Source organism: Cannabis sativa, chromosome 5, assembly GCF_029168945.1.
Source record: "Cannabis sativa cultivar Pink pepper isolate KNU-18-1 chromosome 5, ASM2916894v1, whole genome shotgun sequence".
NCBI lineage: Eukaryota > Viridiplantae > Streptophyta > Magnoliopsida > Rosales > Cannabaceae > Cannabis > Cannabis sativa.
Window position 1 is genome coordinate 75,436,948 of NC_083605.1, and position 24,686 is coordinate 75,461,633.

Genomic DNA, 24,686 nt, shown 5'->3' on the forward strand with positions numbered 1-24,686 from the left:
TAAAATCTGTAAAATTGTATGGGTTAGGAGTTTTTATATGAATAGGGCAAGATTTTGACAAATTGGACGGCCAACTTTTTCGATCGGTTTCTTTAACACCATTACTACTACAACTATTGAAAAAATGTCGTGGTTTTCTTCTATTCAACGAGTGTATGTTCATTAATAAAATTAAGTGAATGTTTAAAAGCGATAGTTATAATAAAGAATACTCGTCAGTTTTAAACAGTTGTTGAGAATACCTGACAGTTTAAAACACTAACAAAATTGAAACGAGACCCTTTTGACATTGGGAATCCTCGACAATTTTAAAATATCAACTATACTATAACCAACGGTTTTTCTACCAATGCCTATTTCACCAAATTTTGCGTCAGTCAAATAAATGTAAACCTTAGAGACCGACAACAATACTATATCAGACTGTTAAAATCAGTCGGGAAACCCCCTATTTTTATGATGAGTGCACTAACCTAGTCAGATCATAATGAAGTGGTGCATTCCACACTTGAAAAGGATAAATTTGGCCCCCAAAACATGCAACATATGACAAGTTAAGTTGGAACAAAATGAAACTAAGGAGTGGAAAATAATTAAGAAAAAGTATTGACCCTTGTTTGCAAATTTGGCACTAAAGCATATATAGGAGATTTTTCTTCAAATATACAACTGGCAGAGTTAGAAAAGTCAACTTATTATGAGAAAGTTCCGGGAAACAAATATGATGATCCATAGCTAATAAAGCACAATTAATGAAGCAATTAGATGAGTTTAATTCTTATTAAACATATTATTATATGAACTAGAATCCCAAGACATTATTATATAATAAATATATATTATTTAAAAGTATTATTGGTAAATATATAAGGAAAAAAAATATTATGATGATATTGTTGTTCATTGTTTCATCAAATATATATAGAGTACAAGAAAAATTATCAAATTTTAAAGGTCATGTTAAGAAAATATTTTTATTTATACATATAAGAGATAATGAACCTTAATCCTTAATTAATTAAGAAAGACAAATATTCTATTAAGCAAAAACACATAATATATATTATAATTTTTAGTCACAGGCTAAAAATAAAAATATTGTGACTAATTATATAAACCATCATTCATATGCTGTGATTAAAAGGTCCGTAATTTAGTCACAAAAATTAAAATTTGTTGTAATTAAATATATTTTTAGTCACAATAAAGAAAATTAAATTAGTGACAATTTGTATATAAATACTATATTTTAGTCACAATTAATTTTTTTGTTTTGACATATAAAAATCACATTTAATCACAAAAAATATATGTTATGACTAAAATATTGTCACCAAAAATTATAATGAGTATTTTAATTTATTGTGTTTTATGTACATAATAATTAAGCATTAGAAAAATATAGAATATAGGAATTATATATATAGTTGCATTATTATAATTAATTAAGCTCATGAAAGAAGACAATCTCTTATTGGATGCATGAAAAGAAAATAAATTAATGAAATAATTATGAAAATATGTATAAAATGAGAATAAAATAATTACAAAATAAAATGGGTGGGAGAAAGCAATAGGGATACTTCTCTGAAATTGTTTCTTAATACATAAAAATTAAATAAATAAATTTATATAATGTTTTTTCACCTGATAAAGTGTCTTATTGTAAGTATGATGATTATGATGAGTATAGAGCTAGGGTTTTGTTATTATGTCTACCGACAACCTCAAGTTGTGCAAGAAAATACAGAACGATTAGAATCTTAATCATTTTTATTAGTACTTAATTAATGAAGCTTAATTGTTAGGTCCACCATTATTATTATTTTTTTATAAATATTAATTTACCAATTATCCTTTATTAATTCAAATATAAACAACTTAATCCCAACTCATATATGACCCCCTTAAAATTAATTTATGAATTTCATTACACACATGTAAATTTGTTTATGAATATTAATCAAAGGCGCCATCGAAAATCGTGTCGTTAATGTGAAATTAGACTAGATAATTAAAATAATTTGAAATGGTTTAGGGCTGTACTAATCATGATTATTAATGATGATCAATGTTTATAGATTAGCACAAGGTGAAGGATTTACTAAATATGAAAATTTATATATTATTAAAAACTTATTTATGACTAAAAATGTAAGTCATAAATCATCACTATAGTTAATTTAGTTACAATAAATTATAAATTTTGTGACTTATTTTAAGCTAGTAATGATATATTTATGATAATATTTTTTTAGTTATAAATTTGTTACTTTTAGTGATAATTTTTTTTTTTTGTTGATATAAAGATCTTTTTGTACATAGTGAGGCCTATATATAAGTAGGTATAGGTTCACCTGAATGAATCATAGAATAAATAAATTAATTAAATAATTTATTAAATTATACTTTAGGGTTGAAACCCATTATTAGAAGAGCATATAATTGAGATTAATTAGCTTTAATTAATTATATATTGGTATGTATTGGGATCATATAACCATAAATGGAATGATACCTAACATGTTAATTAGTGTTTATGCTAGGTGTTGTGATATTAGAATAGGTTTCAAAAAGTAAGTGAAAATAATAATCCAAAAAGATATACAACCAAGTTTTTCACATGTATTTTGTTCCACACCAACACTACTAAATGCCTTTGGCACAAAAAAGAAGAAACTAAAAGATTTTATTATTTTTTTTTTTGGTATATAAGAAAATTATAATATATTTAATATATGAGGATTGTTATTAGGCACTAGTGTGTGCCAACCATCAATCACGGTCAGGGATGGACCCATTTACAATGATGTGGGGGCTATAGCTTCCACTAATAAAAATATTGCTTTTTAAAAAATTAAATGTAACCTTTTTAATTCAATAATTATATACCAAAATAATAGAACAAGTCTTTACAAAATTAGATAAATTTAGTAAGAGTGATTATAATGTAGCTATAAATATTTTTTTATGATAAATAAGCCCCCACAAAGTAAAAATCACGGGTCCATCGCCGGTCGACCTAAATATTTTAAGGACCTTATGCAAAATTTTGAAATTGGACTTTTTAGAAAAAAAAAAATACACCGTGTACATTAAGAATACAGTTCTATTACTAGCCTTTTTTTTTTAAGATTTGTTCATAAATTTTCAATTATAATTTTTTTATTTATGTATATATATAGAAAAAAGGGTAAATACTATTTTGGACTCTATGTTTTGCAAATTTACTAAATGGACCCTCTATTTTGTTAAATAACAAAATTGACCTTATATTTTCCAAAATGGTAAAACTAGGACTCTGAGCTTAATTTTTGACAACTTTTTTTTTTTTAATATAACCAACTTGAAGACAATTCCTAACTCGAACAAATATAGAAAATGTAAACAGTTTTGTCATAACACTTTCAGATCGAATTATTATTAAATTTTATTTTGACAAAACATTAGTTCAGGGTCCTATTTGTACCATTTTTGGAAAATACAGGGTCTATTTTGTCATTTAACAAAACATAGAGTCCAATTAATGACTTTTGCAAAACACAGGGTCTAAATAGTATTTACCTTAAGAAAAAAGAAAAGAAATAGGCTTTTCTTTCAAAATAAAAAGAATTTGGACCTTGTGCAATGACCCAAGTTGTTGAATGCTTAGGCTGGCCCTGCCATCAACATGAGATATTTTTCGAATGGTTAACAATATCTCATAAAAGTTATTATATTAAATCATGTAGGATTCGATACTTATATGTAAAATTTTAGCATTTTAAAAAGAGAAATACTAAAATGCACTATTGGTGCCTTACAACCTTTCTTAATTAAGTGTCATATCGCTAAGTATTGAGTCCATATAAGTTAATGTAATAATTTTTAAAAAATATTACTAACCAATAGTGTGACGTCACTCTAGAAGATGCTAGACACCATTAATGTCTAATAGTAATATTCTTTTAAAATGCATCAATGGTGCTTAATACCCTTCAAAATATCATGTTGATCACTATTGGTACAGTTAATTACATATCGAGATCTATATAATTTAATCTAATCACTATTATAAAATATCACTAACTAATGTTAAATTAGGTACTACTAATAACTAATAACACTACCCTTTTCTTTAATATATTTGATATAGTTGACTTTGGGGAATAGTAGTAGGGAATGTATGTTGAAAAATCATCCCACACAAAAGCACTTTTCACTTATAATAATTTAATTTTTTTTTTTTTTTTATGTGGGGGATAGCTAGCTAGGTAGCTATAGAGAGAGTGATGATGATGATGATAAGTTGTTTTGGCTCTATTCTCTTACCACTCACAATAAAAGGAGACCTAACTCACATCACTCCAATATCTACATATCTACTATACATTCAATCTCAATATTCTTCATCACCAAAAAAAAAAAAGAAAAAGAAAATATCAATAATAATATGGTTCCTCAACAGATCAAGATCTTCATCCTCATGTACCTTCTACTCATCAACTCATCTTTTTCAGGTAATTAAAACTTAATTAACAACTCTTTAATTAATTGTTTTCTTATATTTTGAAATATATATCATCACAAACATTAAATTAATTTATTTATAGGAGCAAACAATTCCAAGAGTATTATTGGTATGGAGCTCACTAATTACACACCAAATAATCAAGATGAGGTATATATATATATATAGTCTCTAAACAATTTATTAATATTTATACGTAATAATTTATTAGGTTAATTATTAATTAATTAAATTAATATATATATAGGTGATGATGATGAAGGGAATTAATAGGAAACTACTGATGAAAGTTGATGCAATGTTAGATTATCAAGACCCAGGAGCAAACCCTATTCATGATCCACGTAAAGGCCACTAATTAATCATCATTATTATTATTAATTAGTGGTGATTAATTATTATTAAGTACGTTTATAATTATTATCAACTTAATTAATAATCATGATCAGGGAAAATTAATATGCTCCTTTTGATGTAGCAGTACTACTGATCAAATATATACATATTATTATGAACTTATAATAATTATATATATATATATATATATTAGTGCAAGTACTATATATATAACTATATATATATTTGTGTAATTAGTGAGAGAGTGATGGATTTTCCAGTGTTTGGTGTGGATCTGATTATGTATAATGTGTATATATATATATATATAATGATATATAAACACATGCATATTTGTATAATTAATGGAGATGTGAAATTAATTATCATGTTTTTGCTTATATAAAAATATATATTTAGGCTTATATTTATCTGCATTTAATTATTTATAGAAATTATTTGATTTTGTATTAGATCTAGATATTAATTATTATATGATCATAATAATATAATTCTTTTTTATTTTATTATGTTTTTACGGAAAAATTATTTTTGATTTTTTTTAATTGTAAGTTTTTTTTTTTTTTTTTTCAATATTCACAAACCCTAAGGCACAAAACAAAACACACAATGTTATAAAAAAAAACACATGTGAATAAATTTTATGGTAAACTTATAATACACTCCTTATATAAAATTATTTAAAATACATATTTTATACGAATTTTAGAAAGATACAAAATAATATGAATTGATGTATTGCAAAGTCTTATAATTAATGATCAAGATTATATAAATTATAGTATGTCTATATATAATATATATTATTAATTATTAATAAAACAGCTTGCATATAATATATATAATGTATTACGAGAAATGTTTCGATATTAATATTCTGCAGGGTTAGGAATATTATATTGAATAAGAATTAGTATATATTCACACACAACTTTCTTGTAAAATTAAACCTAATTAAGAGGAAATTATATATTTATTTATCTTAAAAAAAAAAGAGAACAATGCATGTCTTTGATGTTAATTTTTTATGATTATGAGCTCACCAAAAACACATTAAATGCTAATCTTCATTTCTCGTCCCTGTCACCCAAAAAACCCAGCTCGCGGGTCCGCGGGTCTGCTATTCGGATCGGCGCGACCCGCTTCGTGACCCGATCGGATGTATCATCTCCGGCCACCAAATCCGACGCCATTTGAGGGGTTTTGTTCCATTTTCAACACTCTATCACTCCCAATACCCATTTAATTCAAAAAACACAAAATAATATACCAAAAAAAAATGGTAAATCCGAAATGGGTATCCTCCATTGTTAAACTCTAACCAAAATTTTCAATCTCACAATGAAACCATACAATAATCATTCAAAGAACAAGATAAACCCATTCTATAACATTTAATCTCATAATATCTATTAACAACACATTAATCCGAAAATAAAAAATCAGATTTTAAAAGTAAAAAAAATGGGTTAAGTTCAAATATTATGGAGCTCTAAAATCAAATATATTAGCTCTTGATACCAATTGTTAATTTTCTATGATTATGAGCTAACCAAAAACACATTAAATGCTAATCTTCATTACTCATAATCATTAACCAAGATTTATATTTTATTTAGAGCATCACAAATGTAGAACACATACCTCCCATATTGCTATTCTCCATTGTTACTAAGACACCAACACCTTCAATGTGAAAAACACCAAATTGGTAGAAGAGAACCTATGAGAGCAAAACCCCTTTCTTTTCACCACACACCCTCTCTTAACTCATACTAAACACATATTACCCTTTTTATATACAACACTTAACCCTAAGGGGTTATATTAGGCTTATTGGGGTAATGAGTATAATTAATGGTGGACTATAATTTAATGGGCCAATTATAGTTTTAGGGTGCTCCCATGTGCCTCTAATACATTTATTAATTATTAACCATCCCATTATGGTAGTGAATAAATATTGGGCACATAGCTAATGATTGTGATTATGGTATTATATTAGTCCACAAATAAATAATTCTAACATTTGATAATGAAGTAAAACCTTCAATAAGCCAATAATTAAAATAACCATATAATTAGTATTCTATTTTATATACAAGTTATGAAATGAATGAATTTTATATATTTATGTTGTATTGTTTTTTTTTTTTTGAAATATTTTGGAGAAAAATATACAAGTGAAACATATTAAGATCGATCACTTAAAGTTTTATAAAACGATGGATAGAATCAAATTTTGTTTTGTCATTCTTATCCCCACATTATTATGTAATTATACATGTATATATTAATATAAACTATATGCCTTGATCTTTGAATTTTTAATGCTTAATTTCTTTCATGGATTAATTGTAATGACTAATAAGGCATGTGATGTTTTATTGTGTTAATTTGAAAATTCAATTCTAAAAATGACACACCACAATAAATTAAATTATTTGCGGCAATTTTTTTATTGAAAAAAAAAACCAAAAAATTACTGCAAATAACTTAAGAATTTGCAACATTTTTTATCGCGTTATATCACCACAAAAAACTTATGTTTTTAATTGTAATATTTACGACAACATAAAAATGTTGTACGTCACAAATAGAGAAATTTTATTGGTTTTTTTTTTTTTTTTTATTTTTTACATTTCAAAATAATTTTTATTTACATTGTTAAGGAATGATCTACATGGAAATCTCTATTGCAACTAGCGCTGTAATCTAAATTGCAACAAAAAATAGTATAGAAACTTCTATTGCAACTACGATGCAACCACTTTAGAAACCCAAACCGTAAATTTAAAAAAAAAAAAGTTAAAAAAACAGTATATGAGGTAATTCTCCAATTTTATTTACACCCAAATTTTTTTTTAAAGACATTCCATTTTATTAATTTTTATTTTATATAAAATTTATATCTTTAATTGTATTAAGTTTTTTTTAACTTTTTTCTTCAAATTCATATTCTTAAAAAAATAAAAATATATATACATGAGTTAGAAAAAATTATAAAAATGAAATCAAAATAAATATTGAAATTAACATAAAATAGTGTGAGGCAATTTTTTTTAAAAAAATATTAAGAGTAACTTTTAAAAATTATTTAAGTTATATTTTTTTTAATAATAGGGTGTATTAATAATTTTATAGGTGCAAATAGAAATCCTATATGTCGCAATGTTTATTTTGTATAAAAAAGCTATATGAATTTATTAGTAGTATGTGATAATCTATAAATATGTAATTATATAAGGATTAATAAAATGAGAAAATAAATTTTAATTCATTCTAGGAGATTTATTTTACCTTGAAGAGAACATGTTAATTATCATATAAAAACAAGTATTTTTTTTTTCAAAATGAAAATATTAGTATTTTTTTCCTCCGTAAGAGAAAGATTAATTAGTATTTTTCTCAATAATTCACATAACTAAATATTTTCGGAAATCTTAGGGTGCCTATGATAATATTTTTTTAATCATTTTTTTAAATTAAAAAAGTAAAAATATTTCTTAAAAACATGTTTTATAAAACTGTTTTTATTTTTTTAATTTTTTAATCAAATTTTTATTTTTTTTAAAAAAAAATTACTTTCACAATTTTTAAAAAAAATCACTTTCACAATTTTTTTAAAGAGATTTTTTTTTTCTCGATCAATATTTTAGATTTTGACCCCAACCTTGACCTTGGGACGAACTCCAGCCCCGGCCCCAATCTCGGACATCAAACCACGACCTTGTACCCAGACTCGACTTAAATAAAATCAAAAAATAAAAATAAAAATTATATAACACATTTCTATTTTCTGTTTTATAAATTAAAAAACAGAAGTGATTATAGAACACATTTTTATGTTTTAAAAATATACATTTTACTTTATTTTTATAATTAAAAAATTTTAAAAAAATATTACTAAACGTTCCCTTCAAAATTTAGAGAAAAAAATCAATTATTAGAGTTGAATCATAAAATCAACTGTTTAATAATTCAGGACAACAAAGCTTGATTAGCAAATAAACTAATAAACATTGATAAAAAAAAAAATCATCTTAATTTAATCCTTTACAAAAAGAATAATTAAATCTCAATTCAGTTTCTTTTACAAGAAATCTAATTTCAGTTTTAATCTTTTATTAAAGGCCTAAATTAAGTCTTTCAAACATTAATTAAGTCAAATTAATTGTAGCCAGAGAGATCAGTTAATTCAAATATTAAATTATCACGTTAAAATGACAATCTAGCCCTTACAGCAGTAACCACTAACTCCCACAACGAACGGCTTTTAACGGACCACTGTTCCAACTAAAAACGTCGTCGTATAAAGATCAACCGTCGTTATCTAAACCCAATAGCGTATTCCCATGTATCGTTTCGAACAAGTAAACGATAAAAAAATACGATCCACCAATGAAAACAAAACACGTGTCCCACACAGTTGACACCGAAAAGACAATCCTATCCCTCCTGGACTCCTTTCTCCCACAACTAACGGCTTTTAACAGACCCCACCGTTCAAACCAAAAAAACGTCGTCGTATAGAGATCAACCGTCGTTGTCTAATCCAATAGCGTATATACACGTGTATCGTTTCCAACGGGCTAAAAAAGAAAATAAAACAAATCAACGAATAAAAATAAAACACGTGTCTCAAAATAATGAAAAGACAATAATGTCCTCGTCCTCGTCCTCAGTCTCACTCTTTTGCCAGCACAGAAAGACATCTGATCTGCCAAAACTCCATTGAAAAGCTTTCTCTCTCTACAAAAACTCCCTCTTTCTCTCTCTAGAATGGTGGCGAGTTCATATCCCATAATTTAACTCTGCAACCTCTCTTTCTCTTTCATTCTTTCTTATTTAGTAATCTTAAGCTTAAACCCATTTTCAATTTCACTCAAAGTTTCAGTCTTTAACTTGTTAAGATGCCGGGATTAGTATCGATCAAAACCCCACCGGACGCGCCGCCGTTACGGATCTCAGTCTCCGAATCCAATAATACCACCCAAAGATCCGAACCCGGAATACCCAAAACCCCATCTCCATTACCCAAGAGGCTTCCATCTCCATCACCTTCAGCTTCCCGATCCAAACCCTCACCGGACCGGAGACTGAAGAAGCCCCAGCCGGACAGTCCAAACCAGATCTTGTCAGAAACCTCGCTTGATAATCCGGATCTCGGCCCGTTTCTACTGAAATTAGCTAGAGACACGATCGCTTCAGGGGAAGGACCGATTAAGGCTCTGGATTACGCTGTTAGGGCTTCGAAATCGTTTGAGAGATGCGCTGTTGATGGTGAGCCTAGTTTAGATTTGGTTATGAGTCTCCATGTTCTTGCTGCTATTTACTGTAGCTTGGGGAGGTTTGAAGAAGCTGTACCGGTTTTGGAGAGGGCGATTCAGGTGCCTGAGGTTTCGAGAGGTGCAGATCACGCGCTTGCTGCTTTCTCTGGGCATATGCAGTTGGGTGATACTTACTCAATGTTGGGACAGGTGGATCGTTCCATTTCGTGCTATGAGGAAGGATTGAAGATCCAGATCGAATCATTGGGTGATACTGATCCCAGAGTTGGGGAAACTTCAAGGTCTGTTTTTTTTTTTTTTGTTAATTTTTAGTATATTTCGATTCATATCTGAAGTGGGTTTCTCATTTTTCGAGTAAAAATTGGACCTTTTTTTATACGTGTAGTGTAATTACAGCATGAAATTTTGTGAAATCTTATATACCATAATAACGGCTATTAAGAAAAATTGATTCTTTATAATTATTATTATTATAAAAATGGTTCTGAAATCATAATCATTAGTGTACTTGAGTTGTGTTGATTTCCTGGAATGAAATTATGATCATTTTTCCATTATATTTTACATTCATGCTAATGCAATCTGAATAAGGTAGTTTCTAAGATGAGTTGTTAGTTGCATTAATTCATATCCCAGAAAAAAGCTGTCCCAGTTGACCATTTCTATATTAGTCTAAGGTGAGATTTCTGTGTTGAATTTCAAAAAGTATGCACTTTTTGTGAAAATACATTTTTCCTTAAATGAAAAAGATAAAATAAACGAAGTCAAAGAGTTTATGTGTAGCAAATTTGGAAAGGGAAATAAGTATTGTCCTTTTGAAGCTCTTCAAAAGATGGTTTAAATGCAATAATCTGTTTAAATTTAATACTTGAGATTAGTGCTTGAATCTTAAATAATAGCTTTCTTAAAAAGAAGAAGAATAAAGTTGAGTTAGTATACGAAATTTCAGGTATTTGGCTGAGGCTCATGTTCAAGCAATGCAGTTTGATAGAGCAGAAGAATTGTGTAAGAAAACTCTTGAAATTCACCGAGTTCATAGTGAACCGGCGTCTCTTGAAGAGGCAGCTGATCGTAGGTTAATGGCCCTTGTATGTGAAGCAAAGGGGGATTATGAAGCAGCCCTTGAGCATCTTGTTCTTGCAAGCATGGCAATGATTGCTAATGGACAAGATACTGAAGTTGCAGCTATTGATGTAAGCATAGGCAACATTTACATGTCTCTATGTCGGTTTGATGAGGCTATCTTCTCCTACCAAAAAGCGCTTACTGTTTTCAAGTCATCAAAGGGTGACAGCCATCCTTCGGTTGCTTCTGTCTTTGTTCGTCTTGCTGACCTATACCATCGAACAGGAAAGCTTAGAGAGTCCAAATCTTACTGTGAAAATGCGTTGAGGATATATTCAAAACCTGTGCCTGGAACTACAGCAGAAGAGATTGCTGGTGGGCTGACCGAAATCTCAGCTATATATGAGTCTGTTGATGAACCTGAAGAAGCACTGAAGCTGTTGCAAAAGGCGATGAAGTTGTTGGAGGACAAGCCGGGACAGCAAAGCACAATTGCTGGAATAGAAGCGCGAATGGGAGTGATGTTTTATATGGTTGGGAGATATGAAGATTCAAGGAACTCTTTTGAAAGTGCTGTAGTGAAACTTAGAGCTAGTGGAGAAAGAAAATCTGCTTTCTTTGGGGTTGTGTTGAACCAGATGGGATTGGCTTGTGTTCAGCTGTTTAAGATAGATGAAGCCGCCGAGTTGTTTGAAGAAGCAAGGGGGATACTAGAACAAGAATGTGGCTCATGTCATCAAGATACTATTGGAGTATACAGCAATCTTGCAGCAACCTATGATGCAATGGGGAGGTAAGAACAGAATAGAACAAAACAAAACTAACTCTCATATAATGTCACTTAAATTTCTCAAATGCCAAATGAATTTAGTAAAATTTTTCTGAATCATTGTTCAGATATAAACTTTCGGGTAAGTCTATAGTATACCCTCGACGTTTCTGTACACCCTTTTATCTGTTGAAAAGGAAATTGGATTTCTTTAATACCGAAACAGATAGGAGATGTACCTAAACATCCCTTTAAGGGAGTGTACTACAGATTTTTCCTGAACTTTCTTGAACTCGTACTTCTTCAAACATGCTATATCCATATCTTGATAGATTTTGAGAGAAAGTTCTGTTCACTAATGTTTCTGTCATGAAATTTTGCTTCTCATGCTTTGTAATTTGCTCTGTTGTCTATGCATATGAACTGAAATTTGGAATTTTTTTCTCTTCAGAGTTCAAGATGCAATTGAGATTCTAGAGTATGTTCTTAAATTGCGCGAAGAAAAGCTTGGAATAGCAAATCCTGATTTCGAAGACGAGAAGAGAAGGCTAGCAGAGCTTCTAAAAGAAGCAGGAAAAACTCGAGACAGAAAAGCAAAATCACTCGAAAACCTCATCGATCCCACCTCGAAAAAGACTAAGAAAGAGGTCACAAAGAGGTGGCCCGGCTTGGGGTTTAGAATTTAAGAAAGAAAAAAGAAAGAGGGAAAGGTTCACTTCACATTGATTTCTTCTTACAAAGTGCACATTATGTAACATAGATCATCATCATCAACATCATCATCATGTATAGGGTTGAAGAAGTTTTTATTATTATTATTTTTTTTTTATTAAATTTCGGCTTGAGGTTTTTCTTCCATTTCATGAGCTTTGGAATTCTCTCTCTCATTTATATTATTTTTCATTTTTCCTTGTTAATTATTTCATTGAAATTTCTGCTGTTGTGAGCTTGAAGTTGTTCACTGAATTAAAAAAAAGGTTATGAATCCGAGTGAATAATAAAATTCTTGTATGCCTTCTTAATCTTCTTCTTCATGTCATTTAGTGAAATTGGTTCTGTTTTTTTCTTTCAATTAAAGCATTTTCTTGATAATACAGCTGAGAAAATCACTTGACAGATTGGCTTTCATCATTTCTGCATGGCATAATTGTTTGCTGTTAAATATTGGTCAAAACAGAATGTATACTAGCAGCTCTTTTTACAACAACTATACTTTTATGGTAAGCCATTACTTTCGCCTCAATTGCTATGTAATAATCAGTAGTCTCGTGATCCGTAATAAAGAATATTAAATAAGCTGTACAATCCTACATCGTTTGGAAAAAGTTAAGTGTGATGATTTTAAAATTATATTAATACGAGACTACACAATTAAAGAAACTTAAAATGATTGATGGGTACATTTGAAAAGTTTATAAGCTTATAGCCCACACTTAAAGAACTCTAAAATTAAGCTTGCTGAACTCTAAAAGTGTGTGAAAACAAAGCACGCTTAAAATACCGAAGCGCATTTATTTTGTGCTGTGAAATTTATAATTTTGAAATATGTTTTTTTTTTTGTATTGTATATTGTTCATAAATTATCAAAACAAAAAATAAAATAAAATAAAATGGAATGCTTACATTAATTTTTTTCTAAATGGTAGAAATATAAATGCTCTTAGTGATGTTACAAAAGTGAAAATCTTACTATTTTTAATTGGGTGTTGAAATTATTCTAAGTACTACTGATTAGACTATTAATCTTTAAAAAGAGCAGTGCAGTGTATTAGTGCTGATTTATAGTGTGTAAAAAAAAGGCCTTAATTATATAGTGTGAATTATAAGTAATGTTTGAAGATTATGAAAATTGATATTTATTTAATAACAATTGGTTAAGGCATCTTATTTCACTAATGATGGTCAATCTCTCTCAACTCAACACTCACAGATGGCCCCATTTCATCTAATCTTTTTACCATATTGATCCAATCCAATTGATTATCATCTCATGTCATGTTAGGTTTAGTTAATAATATATAATTATTATTAGGAAATACTTAATTAATTCTAAGTATAGAGATCAAGTGGTGAGAATCATAAAAAGAGATGTATTAAGTGAAAACATATATATTCTTTTCTTTGGGTAATATAAAGATAAAAGTCTTGCTAGAAAGAATATATTGTGTCACTAGTTGAAATTTTTCAAACTGTACGTGTACGGGTGTTCATCCGATCTAATCCGCACTAAGTGCGGATTTCATATTTTGGATTCAATCCGATCTGCATAAGAGTTTAAATCCAATTCAATCCAATCCGCAATAATGCGGATTGGATCGGTTATTTTGGATCGATTACTTTTTTAATAATAAATTATTTAATATTGCATAGAAAAAAAAAATAAAAAAAGACTATTGTTTCTTAATCTCCAATACTAATCTATTTCCATCTCTATTTATATACAAATTAAACCAATATACATATATATCAATATATATATATATATACTTATCTTTAGATTTACACTAAAATATATACGTATCTAATTACTAAAATAAATAAGCTAGTATATATATATTTAAACTTTATGTGTATGTGTCTATGTGAATAAAAATTATTTTTCTTGTGTTTTTTATTACAAAATAAATAAAATGCACTAACTCAATATATTACTAAAAAAGATTAAGAAATTAGAAGTTTGAGCCTTTTTTTAATTAATATATATTACATATTATAATTTTTTAAAAAATATATATAATTAAGTGCGGATTGGATTGGATCGGTTACTTTTTGAGGTCAAACAACATCCAATCCGTACAAGTGCGGATTTTAGATTTTTCAATCCAATCCAATCCGCACAAGTGCGGATATCCGCATTTTGCGGATTGGATTGGATTGAATCTTGCGGATTGGATTTGATCGGATACTTTGTGAACACCCCTATGTACGTGTATAGAAAAAATAAATGAGAGTGCAACTGATTGTTGGAATTTTATTATTAGCACTTTAAATTATTTAGAAAAATTCAAAAGAGTCACAATACTTATTATAACTAAAAGATATTACTAGTGTTTAGTACTATTTTTAAAGTTATATTACTATTAGTATAATTAAGTGTAAAACTTCGTATAACTTAAGAAAATACATTTTAAAAAAAATATCGCTGACCAATCGTAAGCACTACTAATACTCGATTTTTCATAATTATATTAATCAATGTCATTCAATGACTAGTTGGGCCATCCCTTAAATATGCTATTATTATTATGTTATCTATCTAATTAAATCCCCATAATTTCTAGCCATTGGTTCAATAAAGTGATCATCAAGATAATCAATAGTTGACTATATTGTGAATGTGAACCAACTAATTAAATAAAATAAAACAATAAGAATAAGAATAAGATGAAATATTCTAATTAATTAAATTAAACCAATATTAATTTATTAATGATAATGGTTTGACTGGAAAATCCAACTAAATTATAAAAACATATTATGCATTTTACTTTCAGTGTTCCATATACATAATCAATGAAATATTCTTGTTCATGAAAATGAACCAATCATATGAAAAGTTATAGTGATTGTAATATTAGGCATTCCACTTAATTTGATCTACTAAACATCAAAAAACTTTAGTAAAGAGAAAAAATATTTTTCTTAATAAATAAATTATCTAAACTAATTTAAACAAACAAAAGAATTGATTACAAGTTTGTGTGAATTGGAGTAGAGAAAATTATAACAATATTACATCTAATATAAATTAATTTTCAGTGTAAATATTTTAAGTTTAATTTTTAATTGCTGATAAATATCTAAGTTTAATTTTTGACAGTAATAATACTTAAGTTATATTTTTGAAACTTCCGTAAGTACTTCACTGTTGTTAAGATCCACATATTATTTTGTTATTTGTATATTTTTAAATAAAAAAATTAAATGATTTAGGCTAATTATAGCTAGGGACTGTTATATTGGTGTAACGTCCCCGCTTCAAGCCTCCATTGGGCCCTTACACCCACGGACTAATGGCTCTTATACACGGGTACGTCACTCTCTGGCTGCTTCCTGGATCGATGACTGACCCTACAGACCAACACGAGTGTTTTCAGCGTGCTTTGTCCTCACTCACACGCATCCTGATAAACTTCCCAGGAGGTCACCCATCCTTGAAATTGCTCCCAGGTCAAGCACGCTTAACTGTGGAGTTCTTTCGTGATGGGCTACCGAAAAACAAGATGCACCTTGTTGATATAGGTAGTACCAATCAATCCATTTAAGCCCTCTTCAACTGTGTAGTCCCATACCTACACAGTCTCAGAATCATCCCACTTGACCTTCCCCAGGCGGTGTGGGATTGCACAGCTTACCCGGTATTTCCCCTTACGGATCACGGGACTACTGACTGTCACAATCACCCCCCCTTACGGGGTCCGACGTCCTCGTCGACCACACTTCCGGCTGGGTCAAGGCTCTGATACCATTTGTAACGTCCCCGCTTCAAGCCTCCATTGGGCCCTTACACCCACGGACTAATGGCTCTTATACACGGGTACGTCACTCTCTGGCTGCTTCCTGGATCGATGACTGACCCTACAGACCAACACGAGTGTTTTCAGCGTGCTTTGTCCTCACTCACACGCATCCTGAGAAACTTCCCAGGAGGTCACCCATCCTTGAAATTGCTCCCAGGTCAAGCACGCTTAACTGTGGAGTTCTTTCGTGATGGGCTACCGAAAAACAAGATGCACCTTGTTGATATAGGTAGTACCAATCAATCCATTTAAGCCCTCTTCAACTGTGTAGTCCCATACCTACACAGTCTCAGAATCATCCCACTTGACCTTCCCCAGGCGGTGTGGGATTGCACAGCTTACCCGGTATTTCCCCTTACGGATCACGGGACTACTGACTGTCACAATTGGCTATTGACTTAACACTTTCCAGTCAGGTATCTACTTAAATTGTTGATTAGTTCTGGTCATTAAATTTTTATTTTTATTTAAAAAATAATTTAAATATACCAATAAGAAATGACACGTGAATAATGATTTTATACTTAACGGTCAGATACCTACGAAAATTTTTAGTTATTAATATTACCGTAAAAAATTAAATTTAGGTATTTATTTGTAAACATGAATTAAACTTAGTTATTATAATTTATACTGCAAATTACTCTACAATATATACGGATCCATAATTTTTACTTCATGAGGGCTTATTTATTATTTAAAAAATATTTATACTTATATTATAATCACTCTTACTAGATTTATTTAATTTTATGAAAATTTTTCTACTATTTTAATTTATAATTATCCAATTAAAAAATTTACATTTAATTTTTTTAAAGATAATATTTTTGTTAATAGGAGCTATAACCCCTCCATTAGTACTAGTAGGTTATGTGTGTATACTATTTATTAGCATATTGTTGTTTGAATTAAATTGAAGTATAGTACTATATCTATATACTATAGCTACGTCATTTAATTTCCCAACTCCACATTTTAAAATGAGCATTGTTATTGGGTACTAGTAGTATGTAGTATTTTTTAAACGTGTTGCCTTACAATTAGTTATCGATATTTCCTAAAAGTTATTATATTAAACTATATAAGACTCGATCGATACTTAATTGAATCAATATAATATTAACACGTAGGCAGGGCCGACCCTAATTTAAAGTGAGCTATAGGCAAAAAAAAATTTTGAGCCCTTATTATAAAAATAAATGGTTTTTTACAAATCATTAAAAAAAAAAAAATTATTTGAGCCCCTACAATGAGTGGGCCCTAAACACGAGCCTAACCCGCCTATACCTAAGTCCGTCCTACACATAAGAGAATACTAAGCACTAAAAATGCTCTTTAACATTTCTCTTTTAAAAATGTGAAAAAATGAGAATTTGATTCAAAAATATAATAATAAGAATAATCAATTACCATTAAATATTAGGTCATACTATTCTAATTCTTGTTGGAAGACACGAGGAATATGTTCCTATATATTAAGATACATACATACATGCATATATAATATTTATAATTTCTTTTGTCATTTACATATATATTTTTTCATATATATAGTACGTAGGGACATGAAATTTACATTTATTATTGTTGTTTTTGTTATATGCCCACTAAATATTATTATTGATATTCCTTTTGAGGATATCTTTATATATTAAAAGTGCCTATCTAACGGCATTTCTTGGTTTAACAGAATATTCTTAAAAATAAAAGAATATTCTGTTAAATTTAACGATTAGGTTTCATCTCCCGTTAACAAATAAACCCAATAATTAAATTAAAAAAATTAAACAATCTTTTAAATATTAATAATCTCTTTTTAAATTAAAAAAATCATCTTAGCCACATATTTCTCTAACAAACGTATCTAATCTATAAAGATCTTTATTTGACTAATTCATATATATTTGGTTTTGGCTTATCTTCGTAACCAGCATTTATGACTATTGTTTAATGTTCTGCCCACAATAAACAATAAAGATATATTGGGCTTAATAAAACCAAAAAAATGGCAGGCTCATCACAATATATTTTGGTAATAAGTCTTTGCTGCATTGGCTTTTTGGCTGGAGGGTTTGCTCAGCTCACTCCATTTTTTTACATGCAAAGCTGCCCAAGTGTGACCAATATTGTTGGAGGGGTCATTCAACAAGCTCTGCAGACTGATCCTCGTATTGCTGCGAGTCTCATTCGTCTTCACTTCCACGATTGCTTTGTTATTGTATATACATATTAAACACTCTTATCTTAATTAGTATAATCGATGTTTTTTTTTTTCAGTTTGTCTATATACTGTATATATATATACTATATTTTAATATTGATGATAATATAATTTCCTTTTAAAAAATATATATTGCTAATATAATTTTAATGTTGTAGGGTTGTGATGGATCGCTATTGTTGGACAGCACTGATACAATAGTGAGCGAAAAAGAAGGTTTTGGCTAGAGGTTTTGAAGTTGTGGTTAATATTAAAACTGCCGTTGAGAATGCTTGTCCTGGTGTTGTCTCTTGTGCTGATATTCTAGCCATCGCAGCTGAAGAATTTGTGCGCTTGGTAAATACAAATAATTAATACTACGCCAAAATAATTTGTTGTGTCGAACAAATAGCAACCCTCAAAACTATTATCAAATATATATGGCTAAGGTCACAATTATAATTAGTTGTCACCATAAAGAGCACTAATAGTCAGATCGTAATTAATTAAGTTAATAAGTCATTTTTAACTACTAAATTAATGTCGCTAAAAGTTAATTAGGTACTACAACACAACTTTTGGCTACAGATAATTTGGGCCAAGCCACAAAATTATGATTATTAATGTTTGTTTCAAAGTAACCCTCTAGCGAAAAAGGTTATAGTACTATATTGTTTTTCATGTTTTCCATTCTATACATTCATATTTATTGTTATATCTTTATATATTAACATAATATACTTAAAAATAAAGGAATATTTTGTTAAATTTAACGATTAGATTTGATCTCCCGTTAACAAATAAACCCAATAATTAACCCAAAAAATTAAACAATCTTTTAAATATTAATAATCTCTTTTTAAATTAAAAAAATCATTTTAGCCACATATTTCTCTAACAAACTTATCTTGGGAGAATATTAATAATTTTTTTTTATTTTCTAATGTTTTCTCTGGATAAGCATAGGAAGCAGAAATACCACTTCTATCTTTGTGTGATTGCAGATATACCACTTCTGTCATTGACCTACTTTTTAGCTTTATAAATGGAGATGTTCATATAATATTAACACTTTACAGAATATTTATAGATATAAACTTACATTACAATGCTATCTTAAAAAAGAACTAAATAGAATAATCTACTACTCCAATAATAAATTAATTTACAATTTTATAATTACACTAATATTATTTTAATACATTATTAAATAATATTTCAAATATAAATATTTAATTTTTTCAAACAAAAAATTTATAATTTTAAAAATAAAATACATTCACAATCTTAAAAATACTAAATCTTAAATGAAACTAGCAATACGTGGCTCGGCACGTACATTCACCTAGTATATATATATATATATACGTACGTACACACCATGATCAACCAACCTATAGGAGATGAAGATCACATATATATATATTTATATATATATATATCTCCAAAAATAATGTTTTTACTTCCACAAAAGTATCATATATAATATAAAAGAAAGAAAAAAAAAATAAAGTTTGTGTCATTTTTAGTATATATTTTTTTGGAAAAGGAAAATGACCTATATATATTACTTTATTATATCACTTATTAGTACTAGTGTATATATATTCTATATATATATAGACGTTTGAAAATCACACATGAATTATAGTTTTATGATGATGCTTTGTCTCTAAAATTAAATATAACAGAGGAAAATTATATGGTGCACGACCCACCTAAAACGAATGTACATATGCATAAGTATTTATATCTATTTTCTTAGGCTAATTTTTGTATAATTATATACGTTATAGTTAGAAAAATTTATAGTGTAAATATTTTATGTTTTTAATTTTATACACTTAAATATCACATTTTTTTAACGGATTAAATACTATATGTTCGTTTGCATCCATTTCTATTACTACCATTCCGTTAAATGCTGATTGTACGTTTATTAAAATGACACGTTTCATATTTTTATTGGTCAAACTCATATTATTTTTTTAAAAAAATTAATTAAATATTATTCCAATAAGTAAAAAATATATATTTTAAAATTATAAAAACTAAAAAATAAGTTTAATTAATATTTTAATTCTTATTAACACACTTAATCAAAATTTAACCACAAAATCTTATTTTAAGAACAATGTTATTTTTTCTTCTGATTAAAAAAAAAACTTTGTTTATTAAATTCAAAGATTCAAATTCTATTCAAAATCAATTTACTTAAAACTTCCAAGAATTTAAACTACAAAAATAATCAGATCCAAACTAATATTATACAATAACAACTAATTAGTTAAATCAAATTTAAGAACACTCATAAAAATGTCAAATTTATTATATTGACACATAAAAGAATTTTTTTTTTTTTTGGTAACCGATAAAGGTTAAGATAACAAACGGTAACAAAAGTTACACAGAAGGAGGGGGGATTTCTTCCATCCAAGAAAGTTCATTATCTATCCTAAGGGCATGCTTAGCCAACCTATGAGCATCAACATTAAAGTTGCGGCTAACATGAGAAAGAGATCCCCCAGGAAAACTAAACAATAGGACTTTAATATCAGAAAAGATAACCCCCAGTTCATTTAAATACACATAAAAGAATATTAAGCACTATTAATAGCTTTTAGCCTTTCTCTAAAATAATTGATGAAGTGAAACCCAAAATACTACTTTTGGTGTAGCAAAAATATTATTGGAGTGGAAATGGAGCAATGAAATTAGAGGAATTAAGTAGCACACTAATTAATATTAATTAATTAAATTGAGTTTCATTATCATCACCAGCTCATATATAGCCTGCCTTATATATTTCGCTCTTATTCTCCATCATTACCACGTATTATTATAAAATCCCTTATACGACTACTTTATACATTTTTATTAATTATTATTATTATATACCAAAAGTAAAAGCAAAAATTTGATACACAACATGATGATCTAGCTAGACCTATATATACAATACAACAAAGATCAAATTTATTGACATACCAATATTCTTATAAATATATTAACTTGTTCTTTTAAAATTTCATTGTGTGATTAATATTAATACAAGTCACACACAATGATTTCTGATGAAGCTCTTCGAACTCTAGTTGGTATCATAGGTATATATATAATTACATGTCTATATATTTATATTAGATTTTCTACAAATTCAAATTAAGTGTTAGTGTCATAAATACGATTAATTGTCTATTAATTATTTAACTTAATTTTCAGGAAACATCATATGCCTTTTCTTCTTTTTATCACCAGTGTAAGATTATATATATATTGATCATAATTTTGATTACTATTATAAATAATTATTAATCTATAATATTTGTTAATATTTTTGTAATATATAAATATTTTATACAGACCAACATTTGTTCGAATATGGAAGAAAGGGGCGGTGGAAGATTACTCGGCAATGCCATACCTTGCAACTTTATTTAGTTGCATGATATGGACTCTCTACGGGTTGCCTGTTGTGCATCCCGGGAGCATTTTGGTACTTACTATAAGTTTTTTGGGAGTTGTGATCGAGATTATCCTACTTATCATCTTCTTGATCTTTTCTGACAAGAAAAAAAGACTTAAACTTCTTCTATTGATATTTCTCGAGCTTTTCGTTGTAGCTCTTCTCGCTACTTTGTCTCTAACTCTATTTCACACATACAAGAAGAGATCTTTGATTGTTGGTGTCGTCGGTATTTTCTCTAGCATTATCATGTACTCTTCGCCTTTGTCTATCATGGTAATCATCAATTAATGTTTCTTTAAATTGTTTATATATACCGGTTTGAATTTTTAATTGGTTTTAATATAAAATTACAAACAAGTTGTTTTAATTTGTAAATCGCTAATAAATTTAGTGTCTTAATTTCTTGTGATAAATTAAACTCAACGTACTATTTTTATAAAATATTTTTAAAAGGGAAATTTGATTTTCTATACTTAGAAAATCAAAATTTTTTTTCCCTAAACCAAAAATTTAAAACCTAAAAAAACTATACCTTTTTTTTTAAAACCCCAAAAATACCCCCCCTCACAATATTTTCTCTCTCTCTGCATCATCTCTCTCTCCCTCTATCTCACCCCAACCGCCCACCCTAACCCGAACCACCCTCACCCGAACCACCCTCACCCACGTCAACCCCAACCCGAACCACCCTCACCCCCGTTGACCACGAATCCCAGGCCCCCCATCACCGGCGGTCGAAGCCCACGAATCCCAGGCCCCCTCTTCACCGCCAGTCATCGAAAGCCAAAAAAAAAAAAAAAAAAAAAAAAGGAAAAAAAGCCCCTGTGTCCGATGGTCGGACAATCGGACCCATGGTCCGACTATCGGCCCCTCTCTCTAAGTCTCTCTCAAATCGAATGAAGAAGAAAAAAAAAAAAAAAAAAAAAAAAAAAAACCAGGTCCGATGGTCGGACCATGGGGTCCGATGGGGTCGGACCTGGGGTGTGGGATTCTTGGGACCGGCCGAGATAGAGAGAGAAAGAGAGATGCTGTGAGAGTTTGGGGGTATTTTTGGGGTTTTGAAAAAAAAAAAGTATAGTTTTTTTAGGGTTTAAATTATTGGTTTAGGAATCAAATTTTTTGATTTTCTAAGTATAGAAAATCAAATTTCCCTTTTAAAATAAGTAGTGTTGTTTGTATTAGTTAAAAAAATACATTATAATTATAACACACTATATATAAATATTGTTGTTTTTTTTTTTTCTTTTTAAAAGCAAAATTATATAATGCTATTATTATAGTGATATATATATTATAATTAATTATATAATGTATAATTATTTTGTATATATTGCAGAAGTTGGTGATGTCAACAAAAAGTGTGGAGTTTATGCCATTTTCACTGTCGTTTGGTGCATTCCTTAATTGTCTCATTTGGTCTACTTATGCTCTCATTCGTTTTGACCCTTTTCTCCTTGTAATGATCCCTAAACTCAATCACATCCTCCTTTTATACATACAAATAATATATAAGAAATTTTCAATTTTCAGTTTAAGTTCAAACACTTTGTTTTCAAACACTGTAAATTATTGTTTGAAAATTTTAAAATTTTTACAAAATGTTTATTATAACAGACCCAGTTCTGAGTATAAGTAGGTTAGGCTTGTGCTTAGAGTCCACCTAATCTAGAGGCCAAATAAAAAAAATTCTTTGTTTATTGATTTTAAGAAATATTATATATTTTTTTTTCTAAATAAAGGCCTAATTTTGTTTTTCTATACCGATTATATTTCAGAGTCGGCTCTAGTTATAACTACAATGAATATATATACCATCATAATTAAAATCATTCTTCTCTAGTATAAGAGCATTTTTGTGAACCCCATTTATATATTTAAGTAATTTTGAATCTAACAAATAAAAATAATTTCAGGTACCAAATGGATTAGGCATAGTGTTTGGAGTAGCACAGCTAATTTTATATGGTGTATACTACAAATCAACAAAGAAAATTATGAAAGAGAAGAAGGGCAAAGAAGTAATTTTGTCAGATGTAATAGTAGTTTCTTCTGTTAATAATAATCAACCCAACAAAACTACTTCAACAACTACATTAGCTCCTCCTCATAATGATTCTAATAAGGATCAATTTTCCATCGTCTGATTCTTATATATTATCATCATATAATATATATCATATTATTGTATACAATAATTAATAAAAAAAAAGTATCACTATTCTCTAGTACTATAGGAAGAAATTAAAATATTGTTTAATGAACATCATCAATATGAATGATATATATATTCATTATATATTTTTATTTGACCTCAATATTTCTCCTATCAATAAAAACATGTAATAAAATAATTTCTACCCAATTATTATAATTAAACTCAAAGATTTTCAGAAAAAAAAAATTATACTCATGCTAAACAAAGATATTTTGAATTTTTGTTCACTCTCCAAAAATCATCTTCCCGTATTATCTTTTTTAATTTTTTCTTTCATTTGAAAAAAA

General features: G+C 28.5%; 2 protein-coding genes across 3 annotated transcripts; both read left to right on the plus strand.

Annotated features, from left to right (window-relative positions):
- Positions 1 to 9,239: 9,239 nt before the first annotated feature.
- Positions 9,240 to 13,022, plus strand: LOC115715898 (protein KINESIN LIGHT CHAIN-RELATED 1). The gene is made up of 3 exons (XM_030644575.2): positions 9,240 to 10,439; positions 11,108 to 12,016; positions 12,444 to 13,022. Exons 1-3 carry the CDS (start codon positions 9,781 to 9,783, stop codon positions 12,676 to 12,678), a joined length of 1,803 nt encoding a protein of 600 aa, XP_030500435.1. The 5' UTR covers positions 9,240 to 9,780; the 3' UTR covers positions 12,679 to 13,022.
- Positions 13,023 to 21,083: 8,061 nt separating this feature from the next.
- LOC115717058 (bidirectional sugar transporter SWEET4) lies at positions 21,084 to 24,493 on the plus strand. Of its 2 annotated transcripts, XM_030645997.2 has the most exons (5): positions 21,474 to 21,822; positions 21,938 to 21,974; positions 22,079 to 22,457; positions 23,521 to 23,640; positions 24,098 to 24,493. In XM_030645997.2, exons 1-5 carry the CDS (start codon positions 21,780 to 21,782, stop codon positions 24,326 to 24,328), a joined length of 810 nt encoding a protein of 269 aa, XP_030501857.2. In that variant the 5' UTR covers positions 21,474 to 21,779; the 3' UTR covers positions 24,329 to 24,493. The 2 variants fall into 2 exon arrangements, with proteins under 2 accessions (XP_060972099.1, XP_030501857.2); XM_061116116.1 differs by lacking the exon at positions 23,521 to 23,640 and having other exon boundaries at positions 21,084 to 21,822; positions 24,098 to 24,482.
- Positions 24,494 to 24,686: the final 193 nt, after the last annotated feature.